This window comes from Oncorhynchus kisutch, unplaced genomic scaffold (genome assembly GCF_002021735.2).
Source record: "Oncorhynchus kisutch isolate 150728-3 unplaced genomic scaffold, Okis_V2 Okis06b-Okis10b_hom, whole genome shotgun sequence".
NCBI classification, from domain to species: domain Eukaryota; kingdom Metazoa; phylum Chordata; class Actinopteri; order Salmoniformes; family Salmonidae; genus Oncorhynchus; species Oncorhynchus kisutch.
Genome location: NW_022261983.1, coordinates 16,186,799 through 16,208,973, shown reverse-complemented (window position 1 = coordinate 16,208,973; position 22,175 = coordinate 16,186,799). Strand labels below are relative to the sequence as shown.

Below are 22,175 nucleotides of genomic sequence, written 5' to 3'. Positions count from 1 at the left end.
GATATAACCCCACCCACTTTGCCAAAGCACAGCCCCCACACCACTAGAGGGATATCTTCAACCACCAACTTACCATCCTGAGACAAGGCTGAGTATAGCCCACAAAGATCTCCGCCACGGCACAACCCAAGGGGGGGGGGGCGCCAACCCAGACAGGATGACCACAACAGTGAATCAACCCACTCAGGTGACACACCCCCTCCAGGGACGGCATGAGAGAGCCCCAGCAAGCCAGTGACTCAGCCCCTGTAATAGGGTTAGAGGCAGAGAATCCCAGTGGAAAGAGGGGAACCGGCAAGGCAGAGACAGCAAGGGCGGTTCGTTGCTCCAGAGCCTTTCCGTTCACCTTCCCACCCCTGGGCCAGACTACACTCAATCATATGACCCACTGAAGAGATGAGTCTTCAGTAAAGACTTAAAGGTTGAGACCGAGTTTGCGTCTCTGACATGGGTAGGCAGACCGTTCCATAAAAATGGAGCTCTATAGGAGAAAGCCCTGCCTCCAGCTGTTTGCTTAGAAATTCTAGGGACAATTAGGAGGCCTGCGTCTTGTGACCGTAGCGTACGTATAGGTATGTACGGCAGGACCAAATCAGAGAGATAGGTAGGAGCAAGCCCATGTAATGCTTTGTAGGTTAGCAGTAAAACCTTGAAATCAGCCCTTGCTTTGACAGGAAGCCAGTGTAGAGAGGCTAGCACTGGAGTAATATGATCAAATTTTTTGGTTCTAGTCAGGATTCTAGCAGCCGTATTTAGCACTAACTGAAGTTTATTTAGTGCTTTATCCGGGTAGCCGGAAAATAGAGCATTGCAGTAGTCTAACCTAGAAGTGACAAAAGCATGGATTAATTTTTCTGCATCATTTTTGGACAGAAAGTTTCTGATTTTTGCAATGTTACGTAGATGGAAAAAAGCTGTCCTCGAAATGGTCTTGATATGTTCTTCAAAAGAGAGATCAGGGTCCAGAGTAACGCCGAGGTCCTTCACAGTTTTATTTGAGACGACTGTACAACCATTAAGATTAATTGTCAGATTCAACAGAAGATCTCTTTGTTTCTTGGGACCTAGAACAAGCATCTCTGTTTTGTCCGAGTTTAATAGTAGAAAGTTTGCAGCCATCCACTTCCTTATGTCTGAAACACATGCTTCTAGCGAGGGCAATTTTGGGGCTTCACCATGTTTCATTGAAATGTACAGCTGTGTGTCATCCGCATAGCAGTGAAAGTTTACATTATGTTTTCGAATAACATCCCCAAGAGGTAAAATATATAGTGAAAACAATAGTGGTCCTAAAACGGAACCTTGAGGAACACCGAAATTTACAGTTGATTTGTCAGAGGACAAACCATTCACAGAGACAAACTGATATCTTTCCGACAGATAAGATCTAAACCAGGCCAGAACATGTCCGTGTAGACCAATTTGGGTTTCCAATCTCTCCAAAAGAATGTGGTGATCGATGGTATCAAAAGCAGCACTAAGGTCTAGGAGCACGAGGACAGATGCAGAGCCTCGGTCCGATGCCATTAAAATGTCATTTACCACCTTCACAAGTGCCGTCTCAGTGCTATGATGGGGTCTAAAACCAGACTGAAGCATTTCGTATACATTGTTTGTCTTCAGGAAGGCAGTGAGTTGCTGCGCAACAGCCTTCTCTAAAATTTTTGAGAGGAATGGAAGATTCGATATAGGCCGATAGTTTTTTATATTTTCTGGGTCAAGGTTTGGCTTTTTCAAGAGAGGCTTTATTACTGCCACTTTTAGTGAGTTTGGTACACATCCAGTGGATAGAGAGCCGTTTATTATGTTCAACATAGGAGGGCCAAGCACAGGAAGCAGCTCTTTCAGTAGTTTAGTTGGAATAGGGTCCAGTATGCAGCTGAGCAGAGAGCAGAGAAAGCAGAGGAAGTGAGAGACCAGAGAACAGAGAGAAGAGAGAGAGCAGAGAGCAGAGCACACAGAGAGAGCAGAGAGCAGGGAAAAGAGAGAGAGCAGAGAGAGAGCAGAGAAAAGAGAGCAGAGAGTTGAGAGAGCAGAAAGCAGGCAGAGAGAGAGAGAGAGAGAGAGGGAGAGAGAGCACAAAGAGAGAGAGAACAAAGGGCAGAGAGGAAAGTAGAGGGAGTGAGAGAGCAGAGAACAGAGAGAAGAGAGAGAGCAGACAGAGCAGAGGGATGGAGAGAGCAGAGAACAGAGAGCAGAGAACAGAGAGAAGAGAGAGCAGAGAGCAGAGAGAGACAGCAGATAATGAGAGCAGAAAGAGAGAGAGGGAGCAGAGAAAAGCGAGAGAGCTGAGAAAGCAAATAGAGAGGCCAGAGGGAGAGAGAAGAGAGCAGAGGGAGAGAGAAGAGAGCAGAGGGAGAGAGAAGAGAGCAGAGGGAGAGAGAAGAGAGCAGAGGGAGAGAGAAGAGAGCAGAGGGAGAGAGAAGAGAGCCGAGAGAGAGAGCCGAGAGCAGAGAGAGAGCAGAGTGAAAGAGAAGAGAACAGAGAGAGAGAGCAGAGAGAGAGAGCAGAGGGAGAGAGATAGCTGAGAGAGAGCGAGCAGAGAGCAGGCTGAGAGAGCAGAGTGAAAGAGAAGAGAGCAGAGGGAGAGAGAAGAGAGCAGAGAGAGAGAGCCGAGAGCAGAGAGAGAGCAGAGTGAAAGAGAAGAGAGCAGAGAGAGTGAGAAGAGAGAGAGAGCAGAGAGAGCAGAGAGGAAGAGCAGAGAGCAGAGAGAGCAGATAAAATGGAGAGCAGCAGAGCAGAGAGGGAGCAGAGAGAGCAGAAGGAGTGTGAGAGCAGAGGGAGAGAGAGCAGAGAACAGAGAGAGAGCAGAGAGAGCAGAGGGCAGAGAGAGAGCAGAAAACAGAGAGACGAGAGAGCAGAGAGAGAGCAGAGGGCAGAGAGAGAGCAGCAGAGCAGAGAGAGAGCAGAGAACAGAGAGAGAGCGCAGAGAGAGTGCGCAGAGAAAGAGAAAGAGGGAGCATAGAGCAGAGAGAGCAGAGAGAGCAGAGGGAGAGAGAGAGCAGAGAATAGATAGAATAGAGAGAGAGTGAGCAGAGAGCAGGCTGAGAAAGCAAAGAGAGTGTGAGAGAGCAAAGAGTGAGAGAGCAGAGAGAGCAGAGAACAGAGAGAGAGTGCAGAGAGAGAGCGCAGAGAAAGAGAAAAAGGGAGCATAGAGCAGAGAGAGCAGAGAGAGCAGAGGGAGAGAGAGAGCAGAGAGCAGGCTGAGAAAGCAAAGAGAGTGTGAGAGAGCAAAGATTGAGAGAGCAGAGAGAGAGCGGAGAGCAGAGAGCAAGAGGGCAGAGAGAAAGACCAGAGAGAGAGAGCAGAAAGAGAGAGCAGAGAGAGAGCAGAGAGTGAACAGAAAGAGAGCAGAGAATAGAGAGCAGAGAGAGAGCAGAGTGAAAGAGAAGAGAACAGAGAGAGAGAGCAGAGAGAGAGAGAGCAGAGAGAGAGCGGAGAGCAGAGAGCAGAGAGAGCAGAGAGCAGAGAACAGAGAGATACTCTCTTCTGTTGCTATAGTGACCCTGCATCACAACACTATGTTGCTATAGTAACCCTGCATTACAACACTCTGTTGCTATAGTAACCCTGCATCACAACACTCTGTTGCTATAGTAACCCTGCATCACAACACTCTGTTGTACTAATTGTTCAATTTGTTTAATTTAATTTCACATATTTAATTGTTTTGTATTTCATTTCATATTTGTTTCATGTTTCAACCAGTCGCAGGTTAACATCAACCTGACAGAGGAAACGTTAAATCAATAAACAAACTGTTTTCACAATTAACAGCCTTTTCTTGTTTCAAGTATGTTTTATTATGAACAGTACAATATATCCTTGTTTACTTGTACAACTATGGAGCGTATGTCCATATATAATTATACAACTATGGAGCGTATGTCCATATATAATTATACAACTATGGAGCGTATGTCCATATATAATTATACAACTATGGAGCGTATGTCCATATATAATTATACAACTATGGAGCGTATGTCCATATATAATTATATATAATTATACAACTATGGAGCGTATGTCCATATATAATTATATATAATTGTACAACTATGGAGCGTATGTCCAGATATAATTATATATAATTGTACAATTAGTTTTTCAACATAAAAGACAACAAATGATCACATTGGTATTTTAACGGTGTTATTATAAGAGTTTAAATGTCACAACTATAGGAAGACGCGCATGTGTATCCAGTGTGTGTGTGTGTGTGTTTTTGTTTGTCCAGTGTGTGTGTGTGTGTTTTTGTTTGTCCAGTGTGTGTGGGTGTTTGTCCAGTGTGTGTGTGCGTTTGTCCAGTGTGTGTGTTTGTCCGATGTGTGTGTGTGTGTGTGTCCAGTGTGTGTGTTTGTCCAGTGTGTGTGTGTCCAGTGTGTGTGTGTGTCCAGTGTGTGTGTGTGTGTGTGTGTGTGTCCAGTGTGTGGGTGTGTGTGTATGTGTGTGTGTCCGGTGTGTGTGTGTGTGGGTGTGTGTGTGTGTCCAGTGTGTGGGAGTGTGTGTATGTGTGTGTGTGTGTCCGGTGTGTTTGTGTGTGTTTGTCCAGTGTGTTTTTGTTTGTCCAGTGTGTTTGTGTGTATTCATTGTGTGTGTTCAATGTGTGTGTGTGTGTGTAGCGTGTGTGTGTGTTCAGTGTGTGTCTAGCGTGTGTGTGTGTGTTCAGCGTGTGTGTGTGTATTCATTGTGTGTGTGTGTCTAGCGTGTGTGTGTTCAATGTGTGTGTTCAATGTGTGTGTGTGTGTGTGTCCTGTGTGTGTGTGTGTGTGAGAGTGTGTCCAGAGTGTGTGTGTGTGTCCTATGTGTGTGTGTGTCCTGTGTGTGTGTGTGTGTGAGAGTGTGTCCAGAGTGTGTGTGTGTGTCCTATGTGTGTGTGTGTCCTGTGTGTGTGTGTGAGAGTGTGTCCAGAGTGTGTGTATCACTGACAGAGGGACACTGATTCACCCCAAACCCCAAACCCTGGATAGAGGGGCTCAGTGAATGTGGAGGTGAATGTGATCAGGTGGGTCAGTGTGTCAGAGGAGGCTCTATAGAAGGACAGAGTGCCGGCTGGCCAGTCCAGATACACTCCTACTCTGTGGGAGCTGGAGGAGGGGACATCTATGGTAGTGACATTATTATTGTGCCTGGCAGTGTAACTGTTGTCAGAGCAGAACAGACTCCAGGACTTGTCATTGTCTCCAAGCCAACAGTCAAGACCCCCTCCTCTCCTGCTGATTCCTTTATATGTCACTCCTATATCTGCCCCCATTCTCCCACTCCACTCTACCTCCCAGTAACAGCGCCCAGTCAGACCCTCTCTACACAGCACCTGTCCCCAGTACTCAAATCTCTCTGGGTGATCAGGATACGGCTGCTCCTCTCTCCTACATGTCACCTTTCTGTTCTCCTCAGACAGAGAGAGGTGTCTGTTTACTGTGTTTAGGTCCAGTGTGAGATCACAGACATCTGATGGATGAAACCAGACACAATATTAGAAATCATCATCATTCACATTAGAATGTTAACTCACTTTTCACTAATTCATTTAATGTAGATGTTTCTAGGTATCAAAAGGAGAAGTTAAGGTAACTTGAGACTTGTTGAATGATCATATGTTATACTGTATGGTAATATAAAACACACTTATTCACATTAATTACACACACACACACACACACACACACACACACACACACACACACACACACACACACACACACACACACACACACACACACACACACACACACACACACACACACACACACACAGAACACACACACGCACAGAACACACACATGCGCAGAACACACACATGCACAGAACACACACACACGCACACACACACACACACACACACACACACACACACACACACACACACACACACACACACACACACACACACACACACACACACACACACACACACAAATTGTCAAAGCAACTCTTTGTAAACTTTGTTGTCCCTGATTTCTGCTTCTGTAGAACTACAGCTGATATTTAATATGACCAAGTCAGTAATGATGTTGGTCTTTGACTTAACTTGAATTAAGACTTATTCTTAGTCATATTCTTCACAGCAGTCAACACTCACATTTTCTAAGCCCAGGTTTCATTCTGTTCTCTCCACCATGTTCCACACTGTAGCGGTAAGCAGAAGAACAGACAGTCATTGAGGGATACACCTGAACTCACACACACACACACACACACACACACACACACACACACACACACACACACACACACACACACACACACACACACACACACACACACACACACACACACACACACACACACACACACACACACACACACACACGCGTATATAGCATATATCAATCGAATGTTTGTCCTGTGTGTGTGTGTGTGTGTGTGTGTGTGTAGGGTGTGTCTGTGTGAGTCCAGTGTGTGTGTGTCACACAGGAGACACACACACACTGGAGACAGACACACACACAGGAGACACACACACACTGGAGACACACACACACACACACTGGAGATAAACACACAGTCAGCATTTAACTTGTCCAAGTGTTGGTAAGAATGTTTGTCTTAACCAGCCTGATAAGTCCAACATGTCTGATATGAACATTGACATAAACCCTCTACATACTTGAGTTTCTCCAGTCTGCAGTGTGGATCCTCCAGTCCAGCAGAGAGCAGTCTGACTCCTGAGTCTCCTGGGTGATTGTAGCTCAGGTCCAGCTCTCTCAGGTGTGAGGGGTTTGACCTCAGAGCTGAGACCAGAGAAGCACAGCCTTCCTCTGTGACTAGACAGCCTGACAGCCTGCAAAGAGTCAAATCATATTAAAATCACACTGATATTCTTTGGTGGTGAAAATAGTGGCAGTATATTTTTTCAACATATTCAGATATATCAGTGTCCTGAAACCTTCCATATCTATTCGTAAAATAGTGTATCATCATAAAAATGACAAATGATCAAAGTATTGCCTGCAGATAGAAACATGTCTAGTACAAATATTATAGTAGACTGACCAGACCAGTTTAAAAGCAGTATCAGTCAGAAGACAGACAGTGAGGTATCAGATTTAGATTGTATTGAGTATACAGTCCACACCATATCTATTTAGGCAGTGAGGTATCAGATTTAGATTGTATTGAGTATACAGTCCACACCATATCTATTTAGACAGTGAGGTATCAGATTTAGATTGTATTGAGTATACAGTCCACACCATATCTATTTAGACAGTGAGGTATCAGATTTAGATTGTATTGAGTATACAGTCCACAATATATATTATACTGACCTCAGAGTCTCCAGTTTACAAATTTAAAACTGTAAGCTTCACTGTCCAAACACATATGGTGTGGACTATGTGTGTCTGGTAAACACATGTGGATCTGGTGAACAGTTATCACTTGTTGACCAACTACAGGAATACTGACCTCAGAGTCTCCAGTTTGCAGTGGGGATTCCCCAGTCCAGCAGAGAGCAGCTCCACTCCTGAATCCTTCAGGTCATTGTTACTCAGGTCCAGCTCTCTCAGGTGTGAGGGGTTTGACTCCAGAGCTGAGACCAGAGAAGCACAGCCTTCCTCTGTGACTCCACAGCCTGACAGCCTGACAAAGAGATCATCATGATTTCACAAACATACTGTTAATTTAACACCAGTAGTGTAGAAGGACAATGGCAGATGCATTTAGTTAATTCCCCCAAACAACATATAGATTCATCCTCCGTCTCCTAGAATTGTATGGTCATATTGTTCTACTAATGTGAAAATCAATGCATTTATTCAATATGTTATTCAATATAATATTATATACATATTATAATACATATTTTTCTCTAAACTGAATATTTCTTCCTGATGATTAGTTCTTATATGTCATTTTATTTACTCACAGAGCAGCTCTGGAGGCTTTGACCACTGGCAGCAGCCTCAGAAGACCTTCCTCTGATCTGGAGTATTTCTTCAGGTCAAACACATCCAGCTCCTTTTCTGAAGTCAGCAACACAAAGACCAGAGCTGACCACTGTGCAGGTGACAGGTTGGGTTCTGAGAGACTTCCTGATCTCAGGTATCTTTGGATCTCCTCCACTAGAGAATGGTCATTCAGTTCATTCAGACAGTGGAACAGATTGATGCTCCTCTCTGGAGAGGGATTCTCCCTGATCTTCTCCTTGATGTACTTGACTGTTTCTTCATGGCTCTGTGAGCTGCTTCTTGTCTTTGTCAGTAGACCTCGTAAGTGCTTCTGATTGGACTCCAGTGAGAGGCCCAGAAGGAAGCGGAGGAAAAGGTCCAGGTTTCCCGTCTCACTTTGTAAGGCTTTATCCACAGCACTCTTGTAGACAGTAACTTCAGTAACTTTAGGCTTCTCTCTGAAGAAATATCTGAACATTGATTGAGGTTTGTCCATTAGATTCTGATTGTGTGGTGTACATCTCAGTCAGAGTCTTGGGCATCTCTTCTCTCTTATGTTTCAGCATGTGTTCAAGGACTGTTGCAGAAATCCAACAGAAGACTGGAATGTGGCACATGATGTGGAGGCTCCTTGATGTCTTTATGTGTGAGATGATTCTGCTGGCCAGGTCCTCATCACTGAATCTCTTCCTGAAGTACTCCTCCTTCTGTGGGTCATTGAACCCTCGTACCTCTGTCACCTGGTCAACACACCCTGAAGGGATCTTATTGGCTGCTGCAGGTCGGGTAGTTATCCAGAGGAGAGCAGAGGGAAGCAGATTTCCCTTGATGAGATTTGTCAGCAGAACATCCACTGAGGTTGACTCTGTGACGTCCCAACAGATCTTGTTCTTCTGGAAGTCTAGGGGCAGTCGGCACTCATCCAGACCATCAAAGATGAACAGAACTTTGTACTTGTTGTAGATGGAGATTCCTGATTGTTTGGTTTCCATTGAGAAGTGATTAAGAAGTTCAATGAAAGTGTGTTTGTCCTCTTTCATCAAATTCAGCTCCCGAAAAGGGAATGAAAATACAAATTGGACATCCTGATTTGCTTTTCCTTCAGCCCAGTCCAGAATGAACTTCTGCACAGAGACTGTTTTTCCAATGCCAGCGACTCCCTTTGTCAGCACAGTTCTGATAGGTTTGTCTTGTCCAGTTAAGGGTTTGAAGATGTCGTTACATTTGATTGCAGTCTCTGGTCTTGCTTGTTTCCTGGTTGTTGTCTCAATCTGTCTCAGCTCATGTTCATTATTGATCTCTCCTGTTCCACCCTCTGTGATGTAGAGCTCTGTGTAGATCTTATTGAGAAGTGTTGGGTTTCCTTGTTTAGCGATCCCCTCAAATACACATTGAAACTTCTTCTTTAGATTAGATTTGAGTTCACGTTGGCAAATCACAGCGAGCTCATCTGAATCTAGAAATAACACAGAGGATATTAATATTACGTCTGTTTTAATGTCTACAGTATTGTAGGACTGTTATAAAGTTGTACATTATAATAATTTATTCTCTTAACTGACTGTATAAATGTGTAAATGTTTTCCTAATGCATTACAGACTGGTGTGACTGATTATATTATTATTGGTATTTTTTATTTTTTTTAATTACTCCTTTTTCTCCCCAATTCCAATTGTATAGTAGCTACTATCTTGTCTCATCGCTACAACTCCCGTACGGGCTCGGGAGAGACGAATATTGAAAGTCATGCGTCCGCCGATATACAACCCAACCCAAGCTTCTTAACACAGCGCACATCCAACCCGGAAGCCAGCCGCACCAATGTGCCAGAGGAAACACCGTGCACCTGGCAACCTTGGTTAGCGCGCACTGTGCCCGGCCCGCCACAGGAGTCACTGGTGCGCAATGAGACAACGACCTCCCGGTCGCGGCCGGTTACGACAGAGCCTGGGCGCGAACCCAGAGTCTCTGATGGCACAGCTGGCGCTGCAGTACAGCACCCTTAACCACTGCGCCACCCGGGAGGCCTCATTGATGGTATTATTAATGTTGTCTCTCTCTCTAAATGAATCAACACAACACATCCCTGCTGCTACTTGATGAGGTCACTAGGTGTTGTGTTAAGGCTGCTACAATATCATTGAGTTACACAGCTACTTTAGCTGTACTTTACCTACAGCTTTTAAATGTTATAAAACAGCATTCAACATGAGGCAGACAGATCTTACATTTCTCCAGTGTGTCAGCAAGCTCCTTCTGGTTCATTTTCCTCAGGATGTGCAGTGTGATCTTCAGAGCCCCCTCTCTGGCACTGCTCTCCTGCTTCTCATCTTCAGGGTCCACCACTTCCTTATCCTGCTTCTGACTCTCAAAGCCTCCTGGGAGTTCTGGACTAAGAATCCTCTTGAACATCTTCAGCTCGTTCTTCACAAATGTCATCATTTTCTCTTCAAGCAACTGAAATAAATAAAGTAAATAAGTTAAGCAAGAGAATAAATGCTTTCTCATTAACACATTAATGAATGATTGACAGATCAACTTTACTTGAGGTAAACAAAAGTACACAACAGGACCACATACACTGAATATGGAGGCCAGGTCTGTTTGATGACTCTGGGAAGACTGACCACTGAGAATCTCTGACTCTGATCTCTCCTGTTGGTTTCTGTGGACAAAACATGAGATTACATCTCCTCATCCAGGGAGTTCACACACACACACACGCACACGCACATGCACACGCACACGGAGGGAACGTTAAAGAAATTATGTTTATAAGTTATGTTTTTTTCAGAGACAAATAATCATGTTTTTTCTAAATTATTTCTATCTGTCTCACTCTCAAAGAAATCAGTAGTACTGCTAGGTTTTACACAGTAATAATATATATCTGCCTCACTCTCAGAGAAATCAGTAGTACTGCTAGGTTTTACACAGTAATAATATATATCTGCTAGGTTTTACACAGTAATAATATATATCTGCCTCACTCTCAGAGGAATCAGTAGTACTGCTAGGTTTTACACAGTAATAATATATATCTGCTAGGTTTTACACAGTAATAATATATATCTGCCTCACTCTCAGAGGAATCAGTAGTACTGCTAGGTTTTACACAGTAATAATATATATCTGCCTCACTCTCAGAGGAATCAGTAGTACTGCTAGGTTTTACACAGTAATAATATATATCTGCCTCACTCTCAGAGGAATCAGTAGTACTGCTAGGTTTTACACAGTAATAATATATATCTGCTAGGTTTTACACAGTAATAATATATATCTGCCTCACTCTCAGAGAAATCAGTAGTACTGCTAGGTTTTACACAGTAATAATATATATCTGCTAGGTTTTACACAGTAATAATATATATCTGCTACACAGACAAATGTAACAAATAAATACATGTTTAATAAGGAATGTTTAACGTTTAATGTTTAACATAACTATATAAATGATACACTTTTAACATCAATATTTAAATATTTTAATATAATAATTCAATACAGTAATATGAGATCTGTATGTAAAACACTTATATTTGACATTTTATTCATTTAGTATTGGTAGCCATAGGGGATAATAGAAGCTGATCCGTGGTCAGTATTGTGAAATAATTCTAATGTAAAGAACATATTTGAATGGAGAAAGCTGATCTGAGAGCAGAGCTCCCTGTCATCCTATCAGTATTGATACAGGCTCCACCAGATGTGATACCTTGTAGTGCTGCTGATCCAGTTTCTACTGGTCTGCCTGAGGATATGAACTCTGACCTGTTCACCAGACGTGATACCTTGTAGTGCTGCTGATCCAGTTTCTACTGGTCTACCAGAGGATATGAACTCTGACCTGTTCACCAGACGTGATACCTTGTAGTGCTGCTGATCCAGTTTCTACTGGTCTACCTGAGGATATGAACTCTGACCTGTTCACCAGACGTGATACCTTGTTGTGCTGCTGATCCAGTTTCTACTGGTCTACCTGAGGATATGAACTCTGACCTGTTCACCAGACGTGTTACCTTGTTGTGCTGCTGGTCCAGTTTCTGCTGGTCTGCCTCCGGCTATGGAACCCTGACGTGTTCACAGGACGTGCTACGTTGTCCTTGTGCCTTGTAAATAAAAATAAGGAAATAGCAACACAAAATAACAAGAATGAGGCTATAAGGAGTACCAGTACTGTGTCAATGTGCAGGGTACCAGGTAGTTGAGGTAATAATGAGACTATAAGGAGTACCAGTACTGTGTCAATGTGCAGGGTACCAGGTAGTTGAGGTAATAATGAGACTATAAGGAGTACCAGTACTGTGTCAATGTGCAGGGTACCAGGTAGTTGAGGTAATAATGAGACTATAAGGAGTACCAGTACTGAGTCAATGTGCAGGGTTGGTTTCTGTGGACAAAACATGAGATTACATCTCCTCATCCAGGGAGTACACACACACACACACACACACACACACACACACACACACACACACACACACACACACACACACACGGAGGGAATGTTGTGTTTGTTTAATATTGTTTTAGGACTATGAAAATGGACAAAAGGATGAGCCTATGGATTATGAAAACAACAACAATAAATGGGAAAGTGGGAGAGGAGAAATGACTAGAGACAGTGTTGTTTAACTCACTGACCAGGACCCATGAGTTCTTCTTACCTTTGTTCAGTAGAAAAGTCTCCCTCTCTAAACAGTATAGGACGATCCATAGACCAGTCACTCTTCATGGACACACAGCTGGGAACAGGGGAGGCTGGTCTCTCCTGCTTGATTGGACTTCAACACAACAGAGACAAACATTACATCTCTCATCTACTCTGAGCTCAGATGGGGAAACATAAGAAGAGTTTCACAAATAGAACTGACTTCTAGACGGTCGTTGCAGCGCGTGAGCAGTGTGTCATTTTTAAAAACTAAATCGCGAGCGTTGTAGTCAGTCTGTCAGCCCCGCTAAAAGGCTGGTGTCGTTACTCTGCCTTCTCCGGGGGATGTTGAGGTACATTTACTAACCGGGAGGGTTGAATGATGTAATTTATTGGAGGGCTGGAAGACGCACTCTCGAGGTTGTTTACTCACAATATCAGATATTAAGATGATTTTTATAATGAATGTTTACTGAGGTTGAGGTTCTGACTAGTGATTATTTACCCGGGGTTCAATACCTGCTATTGAGGCGTCCTGAAAATAATATTCAAAAGTTCGGTCCTTGGACACAGAGGGGTTAAACACTAAAGTTACCGTCCATCTAGTGAAGAGAGGAGAACCGGACAGAGGTAGCCAGCATCCGTCAACGAGAGAGGGAGAAGCCTCACCGGGATTTAACAGGTGGAAGAAACAACCGGGGAGCTCCATCGGTCCACAAGAAATGCAGACAGCCGGTGATGATGTAGTGGTAGCTATGGTAACTAGGATGCTGCTGGTAGAGTAGCTAGCTAGATTACCGAGCTGTACCGACTAGCTAGGATAACTAGGATGCTGCTGGTAGAGTAGCCAGCTAGCTTACCGAGCTGTACCGACTAGCTAGGATAACTAGGATGCTGCTGGTAGAGTAGCTAGCTAGCTTACCGAGCTGTACCGAATAGCTAGGATAACTAGGATGCTGCTGGTAGAGTAGCTAGCTAGCTTACCGAGCTGTACCGACTAGCTAGGATAACTAGGATGCTGCTGGTAGAGTAGATAGCTAGCTTACCGAGCTGTACCGACTAGCTAGCAGGTCGTTCGTCTGTCTCTCGTCTCGATGATGAATTCGGTGAACCACAAATTGAAACAAGGATAGAGAGTGAAAAGGATCTGGCTACACTCATACTGTCCCTGACCGTAAAGAAAAAAGCAAATTGAACAATAAACTTCGGTGTTTCAACACTGTAACAAACTACGTCGTTATTCACCAAGATCACCTCAGTCCACTCTGCGCGTAACCGGCTTGGCGCCACACCGAACGGGAACGCGGACTGTTCTGTCGGGGACGCGGACTGTTCTGTACGGGGACGCGGACAGTTCCAGAACGCGGACATGATCAGTGCAACACAATCAACTAAACCCAGTCTTTACAGTGGGTTACATTAGTAATATTCATTTTGGATTATTATGTAAAACAAAAATTCTATGTTTTTCTATAACAATATGTTGAGATCTGGGACCATGTCCACAAAGTGTCTCAGAGTAGAACATTGGCCATATAAGTGCTGAGAATAAAGACATTTTACACTTATGGGTATAAGTGGGTGGGTAACTATGCATGAAGTCTCTAGTCCCACCTAGTCGGCAGATATTTAGGACACCTCGTGAGCTGTCCTAAGTAGTTAAGAGTTAACAGCAGCTGTCTTGATAATACTATAGAATAATGCAGTGAGTCAGTGGTTCCTGCGCCACATGTAATTGCTTTGTAGTAGTTTATAATAATGTTTTATATTTCTATATGATCAATCCATAAATAATATAGACCTACATGCAACAGTATGTCTTGTGCTTTTGGCAATGATTATGTATAATATTTCTGTATAACAAGTGATACCATTTTGTCTTAATTTTGGCAGATTAACTCATGCTTATTTCTGAAGATTAACTCAGGTTTTCGCCCAAAGGCTAAAGAGTTGTAGCTGTGGCAGGAATTGGATTTGTGGACTTGTGGTTGAAAGGTGGCTGGTTCGAATCCCAGGCTGGGTGCTGGAAAATACAGGCGGACTTGATCTGACCACTGGAGGGCTGCTGGGTTCACATCCTCAAAACATGAACCTTTTGTTGATCAGAACTCTAGAGGTTCTTCTTCACTGAACCCAAACATATATATCACTTTTAGTGGTTCCATATATTAATGTGATAGAAGCCTTTTTGGTTCTAGAAGGAACCTTCTGTTCTAAGAGTGTACAATAATAAACACGTTGTTCTTTGATTATTTAATTATCTACATCATGTTATTTCAAGTTCTCCCTTTGGAGGAAAAGCAACCAACATCATGTTGTTAAATAATAAGCCATAAGCAACCAACATCATGTTGTTAAATAATAAGCCATAAGCAACCAACATCATGTTGTTAAATAATAAGCCATAAGCAACCAACATCATGTTGTTAAATAATAAGCCATAAGCAACCAACATCATGTTGTTAAATAATAAGCCATAAGCAACCAGATCATGTTGTTAAATAATAAGCCATAAGCAACCAACATCATGTTGTTAAATAATAAGCCATAAGCAACCACCATCATGTTGTTAAATAATAAGCCATAAGCAACCAACATCATGTTGTTAAATAATAAGCCATAAGCAACCACCATCATGTTGTTAAATAATAAGCCATAAGCAACCACCATCATGTTGTTAAATAATAAGCCATAAGCAACCAACATCATGTTGTTAAATAATAAGCCATAAGCAACCAACATCATGTTGTTAAATAATAAGCCATAAGCAACCAACATCATGTTGTTAAATAATAAGCCATAAGCAACCAACATCATGTTGTTAAATAATAAGCCATAAGCAACCAACATCATGTTGTTAAATAATAAGCCATAAGCAACCATCATCATGATGTTAAATAATAAGCCATAAGCAACCAACATCATGTTGTTAAATAATAAGCCATAAGCAATCAACATCATGTTGTTAAATAATAAGCCATAAGCAACCATCATCATGTTGTTAAATAATAAGCCATAAGCAACCAACATCATGTTGTTAAATAATAAGCCATAAGCAACCAACATCATGTTGTTAAATAATAAGCCATAAGCAACCAACATCATGTTGTTAAATAATAAGCCATAAGCAACCAACATCATGTTGTTAAATAATAAGCCATAAGCAACCACCATCATGTTGTTAAATAATAAGCCATAAGCAACCAACATCATGTTGTTAAATAATAAGCCATAAGCAACCACCATCATGTTGTTAAATAATAAGCCATAAGCAACCACCATCATGTTGTTAAATAATAAGCCATAAGCAACCAACATCATGTTGTTAAATAATAAGCCATAAGCAACCAACATCATGTTGTTAAATAATAAGCCATAAGCAACCAACATCATGTTGTTAAATAATAAGCCATAAGCAACCAACATCATGTTGTTAAATAATAAGCCATAAGCAACCAACATCATGTTGTTAAATAATAAGCCATAAGCAACCATCATCATGTTGTTAAATAATAAGCCATAAGCAACCAACATCATGTTGTTAAATAATAAGCCATAAGCAACCAACATCATGTTGTTAAATAATAAGCCATAAGCAACCATCATCATGTTGTTAAATAATAAGCCATAAGCAACCAACATCATGTTGTTAAATAATAAGCCATAAGCAACCAACATCATGTTGTTAAATAATAAGCCATAAGCAACCAACATCATGTTGTTAAATAATAAGCCATAAGCAACCCAACATCATGTTGTTAAATAATAAGCCATAAGCAACCATCATCATGTTGTTAAATAATAAGCCATAAGCAACCAACATCATGTTGTTAAATAATAAGCCATAAGCAACCAACATCATGTTGTTAAATAATAAGCCATAAGCAACCATCATCATGTTGTTAAATAATAAGCCATAAGCAACCAACATCATGTTGTTAAATAATAAGCCATAAGCAACCAACATCATGTTGTTAAATAATAAGCCATAAGCAACCAACATCATGTTGTTAAATAATAAGCCATAAGCAACCAACATCATGTTGTTAAATAATAAGCCATAAGCAACCATCATCATGTTGTTAAATAATAAGCCATAAGCAACCATCATCATGTTGTTAAATAATAAGCCATAAGCAACCAACATCATGTTGTTAAATAATAAGCCATAAGCAACCAACATCATGTTGTTAAATAATAAGCCATAAGCAACCATCATCATGTTGTTAAATAATAAGCCAAAAGCAACCAACATCATGTTGTTAAATAATAAGCCATAAGCAACCACCATCATGTTGTTAAATAATAAGCCATAAGCAACCAACATCATGTTGTTAAATAATAAGCCATAAGCAACCAACATCATGTTGTTAAATAATAAGCCATAAGCAACCAACATCATGTTGTTAAATAATAAGCCATAAGCAACCAACATCATGTTGTTAAATAATAAGCCATAAGCAACCAACATCATGTTGTTAAATAATAAGCCATAAGCAACCATCATCATGTTGTTAAATAATAAGCCATAAGCAACCAACATCATGTTGTTAAATAATAAGCCATAAGCAACCAACATCATGTTGTTAAATAATAAGCCATAAGCAACCAACATCATGTTGTTAAATAATAAGCCATAAGCAACCATCATCATGTTGTAAATAATAAGCCATAAGCAACCACCATCATGTTGTTAAATAATAAGCCATAAGCAACCAACATCATGTTGTTAAATAATAAGCCATAAGCAACCACCATCATGTTGTTAAATAATAAGCCATAAGCAACCACCATCATGTTGTTAAATAATAAGCCATAAGCAACCAACATCATGTTGTTAAATAATAAGCCATAAGCAACCAACATCATGTTGTAAATAATAAGCCATAAACAACCATTTCTAATTTAAAAAACGAATGTGAACATTGTTGGAAATGGCATTTTTGAAAGAAACTCAAAATAATTCCTAAACACAACTGTCATCTCACCTCTTAGCTTTAGTGTCAGGTCCTCCCTCTCTCTCCCCAGAGAGACTCATTTTTGAGGCAGGGTCCCCTTCATCTCTCTCCCCAGAGAGACTCATTTTAGAGAACTGACCCCTAAACAGAGATCCAGCATGTTGGTTGTGGTTAACACAGTAATTATTGAATGTCAATAATTTTGTTATAATAATGTTATAATTTATTAATAATCTCTTATAAAACATTTACTAACAGACATATCGAAACAGTCAGGTTATTTAATACAATCACATGAATATGTAGATGTGCCATCTCTTCTCCATGGTAACTGTCAATAATAATAAGTCACTGTTAAGGTAGTTCTAGACATTACAGCAGCACAAGGCCATGTCTCACAATTAGTTTTATTCACCTTTTTTATTTAACTAGACAAGTCTGTTCAGAACAAATTCCTATTTTATTATTTAAAGGTGGGCTATTTATTGTCTTAATCAAAAACAGGATATTTATTGTATTAATCAAAAACAGGATATTTATTGTATTAATCAAAAACAGGATATTTATTGTATTAATCAAAAACAGGATATTTATTGTATTAATCAAAAACAGGATATTTATTGTATTAATCAAAAACAGGATATTTATTGTATTAATCAAAAACAGGATATTTATTGTATTAATCAAAAACAGGATATTTATTGTCTTAATCAAATACAGGATATTTATTGTATTAATCAAAAACAGGATATTTATTGTATTAATCAAAAACAGGATATTTATTGTCTTAATCAAAAACAGGATATTTATTGTCTTAATCAAAAACAGGATATTTATTGTATTAATCAAAAACAGGATATTTATTGTATTAATCAAAAACAGGCTATTTATTGTCTTTCAATCTGTTATTTTCTAAATGTATCTGAGAATGTAGACAGAAGCGCTAAAATGGACATGATTGATCTGAGGAGGAAATTATTGATCCATTCAGAAAGGTTTTTTGCATCAAGTAAGAGATGTTATATTATGTAAAGTAGACTAGGTTCTAATGTATAGTAGTGGGTTGTTAGTGATATGTTATATTATGTAAAGTAGACTAGGTTATAATGTATAGTAGTGGGTTGTTAGTGATATGTTATATTATGTAAAGTAGACTAGGTTATAATGTATAGTAGTGGGTTGTTAGTGATATGTTATGTTATGTAAAGTAGACTAGGTTATAATGTATAATAGTGGGTTGTTAGTGATATGTTATGTAAAGTAGACTAGGTTATAATGTATAGTAGTGGGTTGTTAGTGATATGTAGATGTTATATTATGTAAAGTAGACTAGGTTATAATGTATAGTAGTGGGTTGTTAGTGATATGTTATATTATGTAAAGTAGACTAGGTTATAATGTATAGTAGTGGGTTGTTAGTGATATGTTATATTATGTAAAGTAGACTAGGTTATAATGTATAGTAGTGGGTTGTTAGTGATATGTAGATGTTATATTATGTAAAGTAGACTAGGTTATAATGTATAGTAGTGGGTTGTTAGTGATATGTAGATGATATATTATGTAAAGTAGACTAGGTTATAATGTATAGTAGTGGGTTGTTAGTGATATGTTATGTTATGTAAAGTAGACTAGGTTATAATGTATAGTAGTGGGTTGTTAGTGATATGTAGATGTTATATTATGTAAAGTAGACTTGGTTATAATGTATAGTAGTGGGTTGTTAGTGATATGTTATATTATGTAAAGTAGACTAGGTTATAATGTATAGTAGTGGGTTGTTAGTGATATGTAGATGTTATATTATGTAAAGTAGATTAGGTTATAATGTATAATAGTGGGTTGTTAGTGATATGTTATATTATGTCAAGTAGACAAGGTTATAATGTATAATAGTGGGTTGTTAGTGATATGTAGATGTTATATTATGTAAAGTAGACTAGGTTATAATGTATAGTAGTGGGTTGGTAGTGATATGTAGATGTTATATTATGTAAAGTAGGCTAGGTTATAATGTATAATAGCAGTTTGTTAGTGATATGCAGATCAAGGTCTATACCTCAGCTATAGCCTACATATCGTAATTGAGAATTTCAATAAGCATTTTTCTACGGCTGGCCATGCTTTCCACCTGGCTACTCCTACCCCGGACAACAGCACTGCACCCCCAACAGCAACTCGCCCAAGCCTTCCCCATTTCTCCTTCTCCCAAATCCATTCAGCTGATGTTCTGAAAGAGCTGCAAAATCTGGACCCCTACAAATCAGCCGGGCTAGACAATCTGGACCCTTTCTTTCTAAAATTATCTGCCGAAATTGTTGCCACCCCTATTACTAGCCTGTTCAACCTCTCTTTCGTGTCGTCTGAGATTCCCAAAGATTGGAAAGCAGCTGCGGTCATCCCCCTCTTCAAAGGGGGGGACACTCTTGACCCAAACTGCTACAGACCTATATCTATCCTACCGTGCCTTTCTAAGGTCTTCGAAAGCCAAGTCAACAAACAGATTACCGACCATTTCGAATCTCACCATACCTTCTCTGCTATGCAATCCGGTTTCAGAGCTGGTCATGGGTGCACCTCAGCCACGCTCAAGGTCCTAAACGATATCTTAACCGCCATCGATAAGAAACATTACTGTGCAGCCGTATTCATTGATCTGGCCAAGGCTTTCGACTCTGTCAATCACCATATCCTCATCGGCAGACTCGACAGCCTTGGTTTCTCAAATGATTGCCTCGCCTGGTTCACCAACTACTTCTCTGATAGAGTTCAGTGTGTCAAATCGGAGGGTCTGCTGTCCGGACCTCTGGCAGTCTCTATGGGGGTGCCACAGGGTTCAATTCTTGGACCGACTCTCTTCTCTGTATACATCAATGAGGTCGCTCTTGCTGCTGGTGAGTCCCTGATCCACCTCTACGCAGACGACACCATTCTGTATACTTCCGGCCCTTCTTTGGACACTGTGTTAACAACCCTCCAGGCAAGCTTCAATGCCATACAACTCTCCTTCCGTGGCCTCCAATTGCTCTTAAATACAAGTAAAACTAAATGCATGCTCTTCAACCGATCGCTACCTGCACCTACCCGCCTGTCCAACATCACTACTCTGGACGGCTCTGACTTAGAATACGTGGACAACTACAAATACTTAGGTGTCTGGTTAGACTGTAAACTCTCCTTCCAGACCCATATCAAACATCTCCAATCCAAAGTTAAATCTAGAATTGGCTTCCTATTTCGCAACAAAGCATCCTTCACTCATGCTGCCAAACATACCCTTGTAAAACTGACCATCCTACCAATCCTCGACTTTGGCGATGTCATTTACAAAATAGCCTCCAATACCCTACTCAACAAATTGGATGCAGTCTATCACAGTGCAATCCGTTTTATCACCAAAGCCCCATATACTACCCACCATTGCGACCTGTACGCTCTCGTTGGCTGGCCCTCGCTTCATACTCGTCGCCAAACCCACTGGCTCCATGTCATCTACAAGACCCTGCTAGGTAAAGTCCCCCCTTATCTCAGCTCGCTGGTCACCATAGCATCTCCCACCTGTAGCACACGCTCCAGCAGGTATATCTCTCTAGTCACCCCCAAAACCAATTCTTTCTTTGGCCGCCTCTCCTTCCAGTTCTCTGCTGCCAATGACTGGAACGAACTACAAAAATCTCTGAAACTGGAAACACTTATCTCCCTCACTAGCTTTAAGCACCAACTGTCAGAGCAGCTCACAGATTACTGCACCTGTACATAGCCCACCTATAATTTAGCCCAAACAACTACCTCTTTCCCAACTGTATTTAATTTTAATTTATTTATTTATTTTGCTCCTTTGCACCCCATTATTTTTTATTTCTACTTTGCACATTCTTCCATTGCAAAACTACCATTCCAGTATTTTACTTGCTATATTGTATTTACTTTGCCATCATGGCCTTTTTTGCCTTTACCTCCCTTCTCACCTCATTTGCTCACATTGTATATAGACTTGTTTATACTGCATTATTGACTGTATGTTTGTTTTTACTCCATGTGTAACTCTGTGTCGTTTTATCTGTCGAACTGCTTTGCTTTATCTTGGCCAGGTCGCAATTGTAAATGAGAACTTGTTCTCAACTTGCCTACCTGGTTAAATAAAGGTAAAATTAAAAAATAAAAGAAATCATAGATGACCAGTCTAAACCTGTTCAGATCAGTTCACATAATGTTATAGTCCTACCAGTAGCAGGACAGAGAATGTACTGTATATAACCTACATATCATAGATGACCAGTCTAAACATGTTCAGGTCAGTTCACATAATGTTATAGTCCTTCCAGTAGCAGGACAGAGAATGTACTGTGTATAACCTACATATCATAGATGACCAGTCTAAACCTGTTCAGATCAGTTCACATAACGTTATAGTCCTTCCAGTAGCAGGACAGAGAATGTCCACTATATATACAAAAGTATGTGGACATCCCTTCAAATTAGTGGATTCGGCTATTTCAGCCACACCCGTTGCTGACAGGTGTATAAATAAAATCGAGCAGACCGCCATTCAATCTACATCTACAACGGCTCAACTGTGAAGAAATAGGATGTGAAGTGAAGTGGAAACATTTAGGAGCAACAACGGCTCAACCGTGAAGTGGTAGGCCACACAAGTTCACAGAACG

The 22,175-nt window shown here is 40.7% G+C and overlaps 1 protein-coding gene across 1 annotated transcript; it reads right to left on the bottom strand.

The window, feature by feature from the left end:
• Window positions 1–4,822: 4,822 nt before the first annotated feature.
• LOC116359850 (stonustoxin subunit beta-like) lies at window positions 4,823–7,565 on the bottom strand (the record flags this gene model as incomplete). The annotated part of the gene is made up of 4 exons (XM_031813722.1): window positions 4,823–5,454; window positions 6,086–6,132; window positions 6,614–6,787; window positions 7,414–7,565. Coding segments are annotated over 4 exons (903 nt in total), but the record flags the coding sequence as incomplete, so codon positions are not given.
• Between the last annotated feature and the right edge of the window lie 14,610 nt (window positions 7,566–22,175).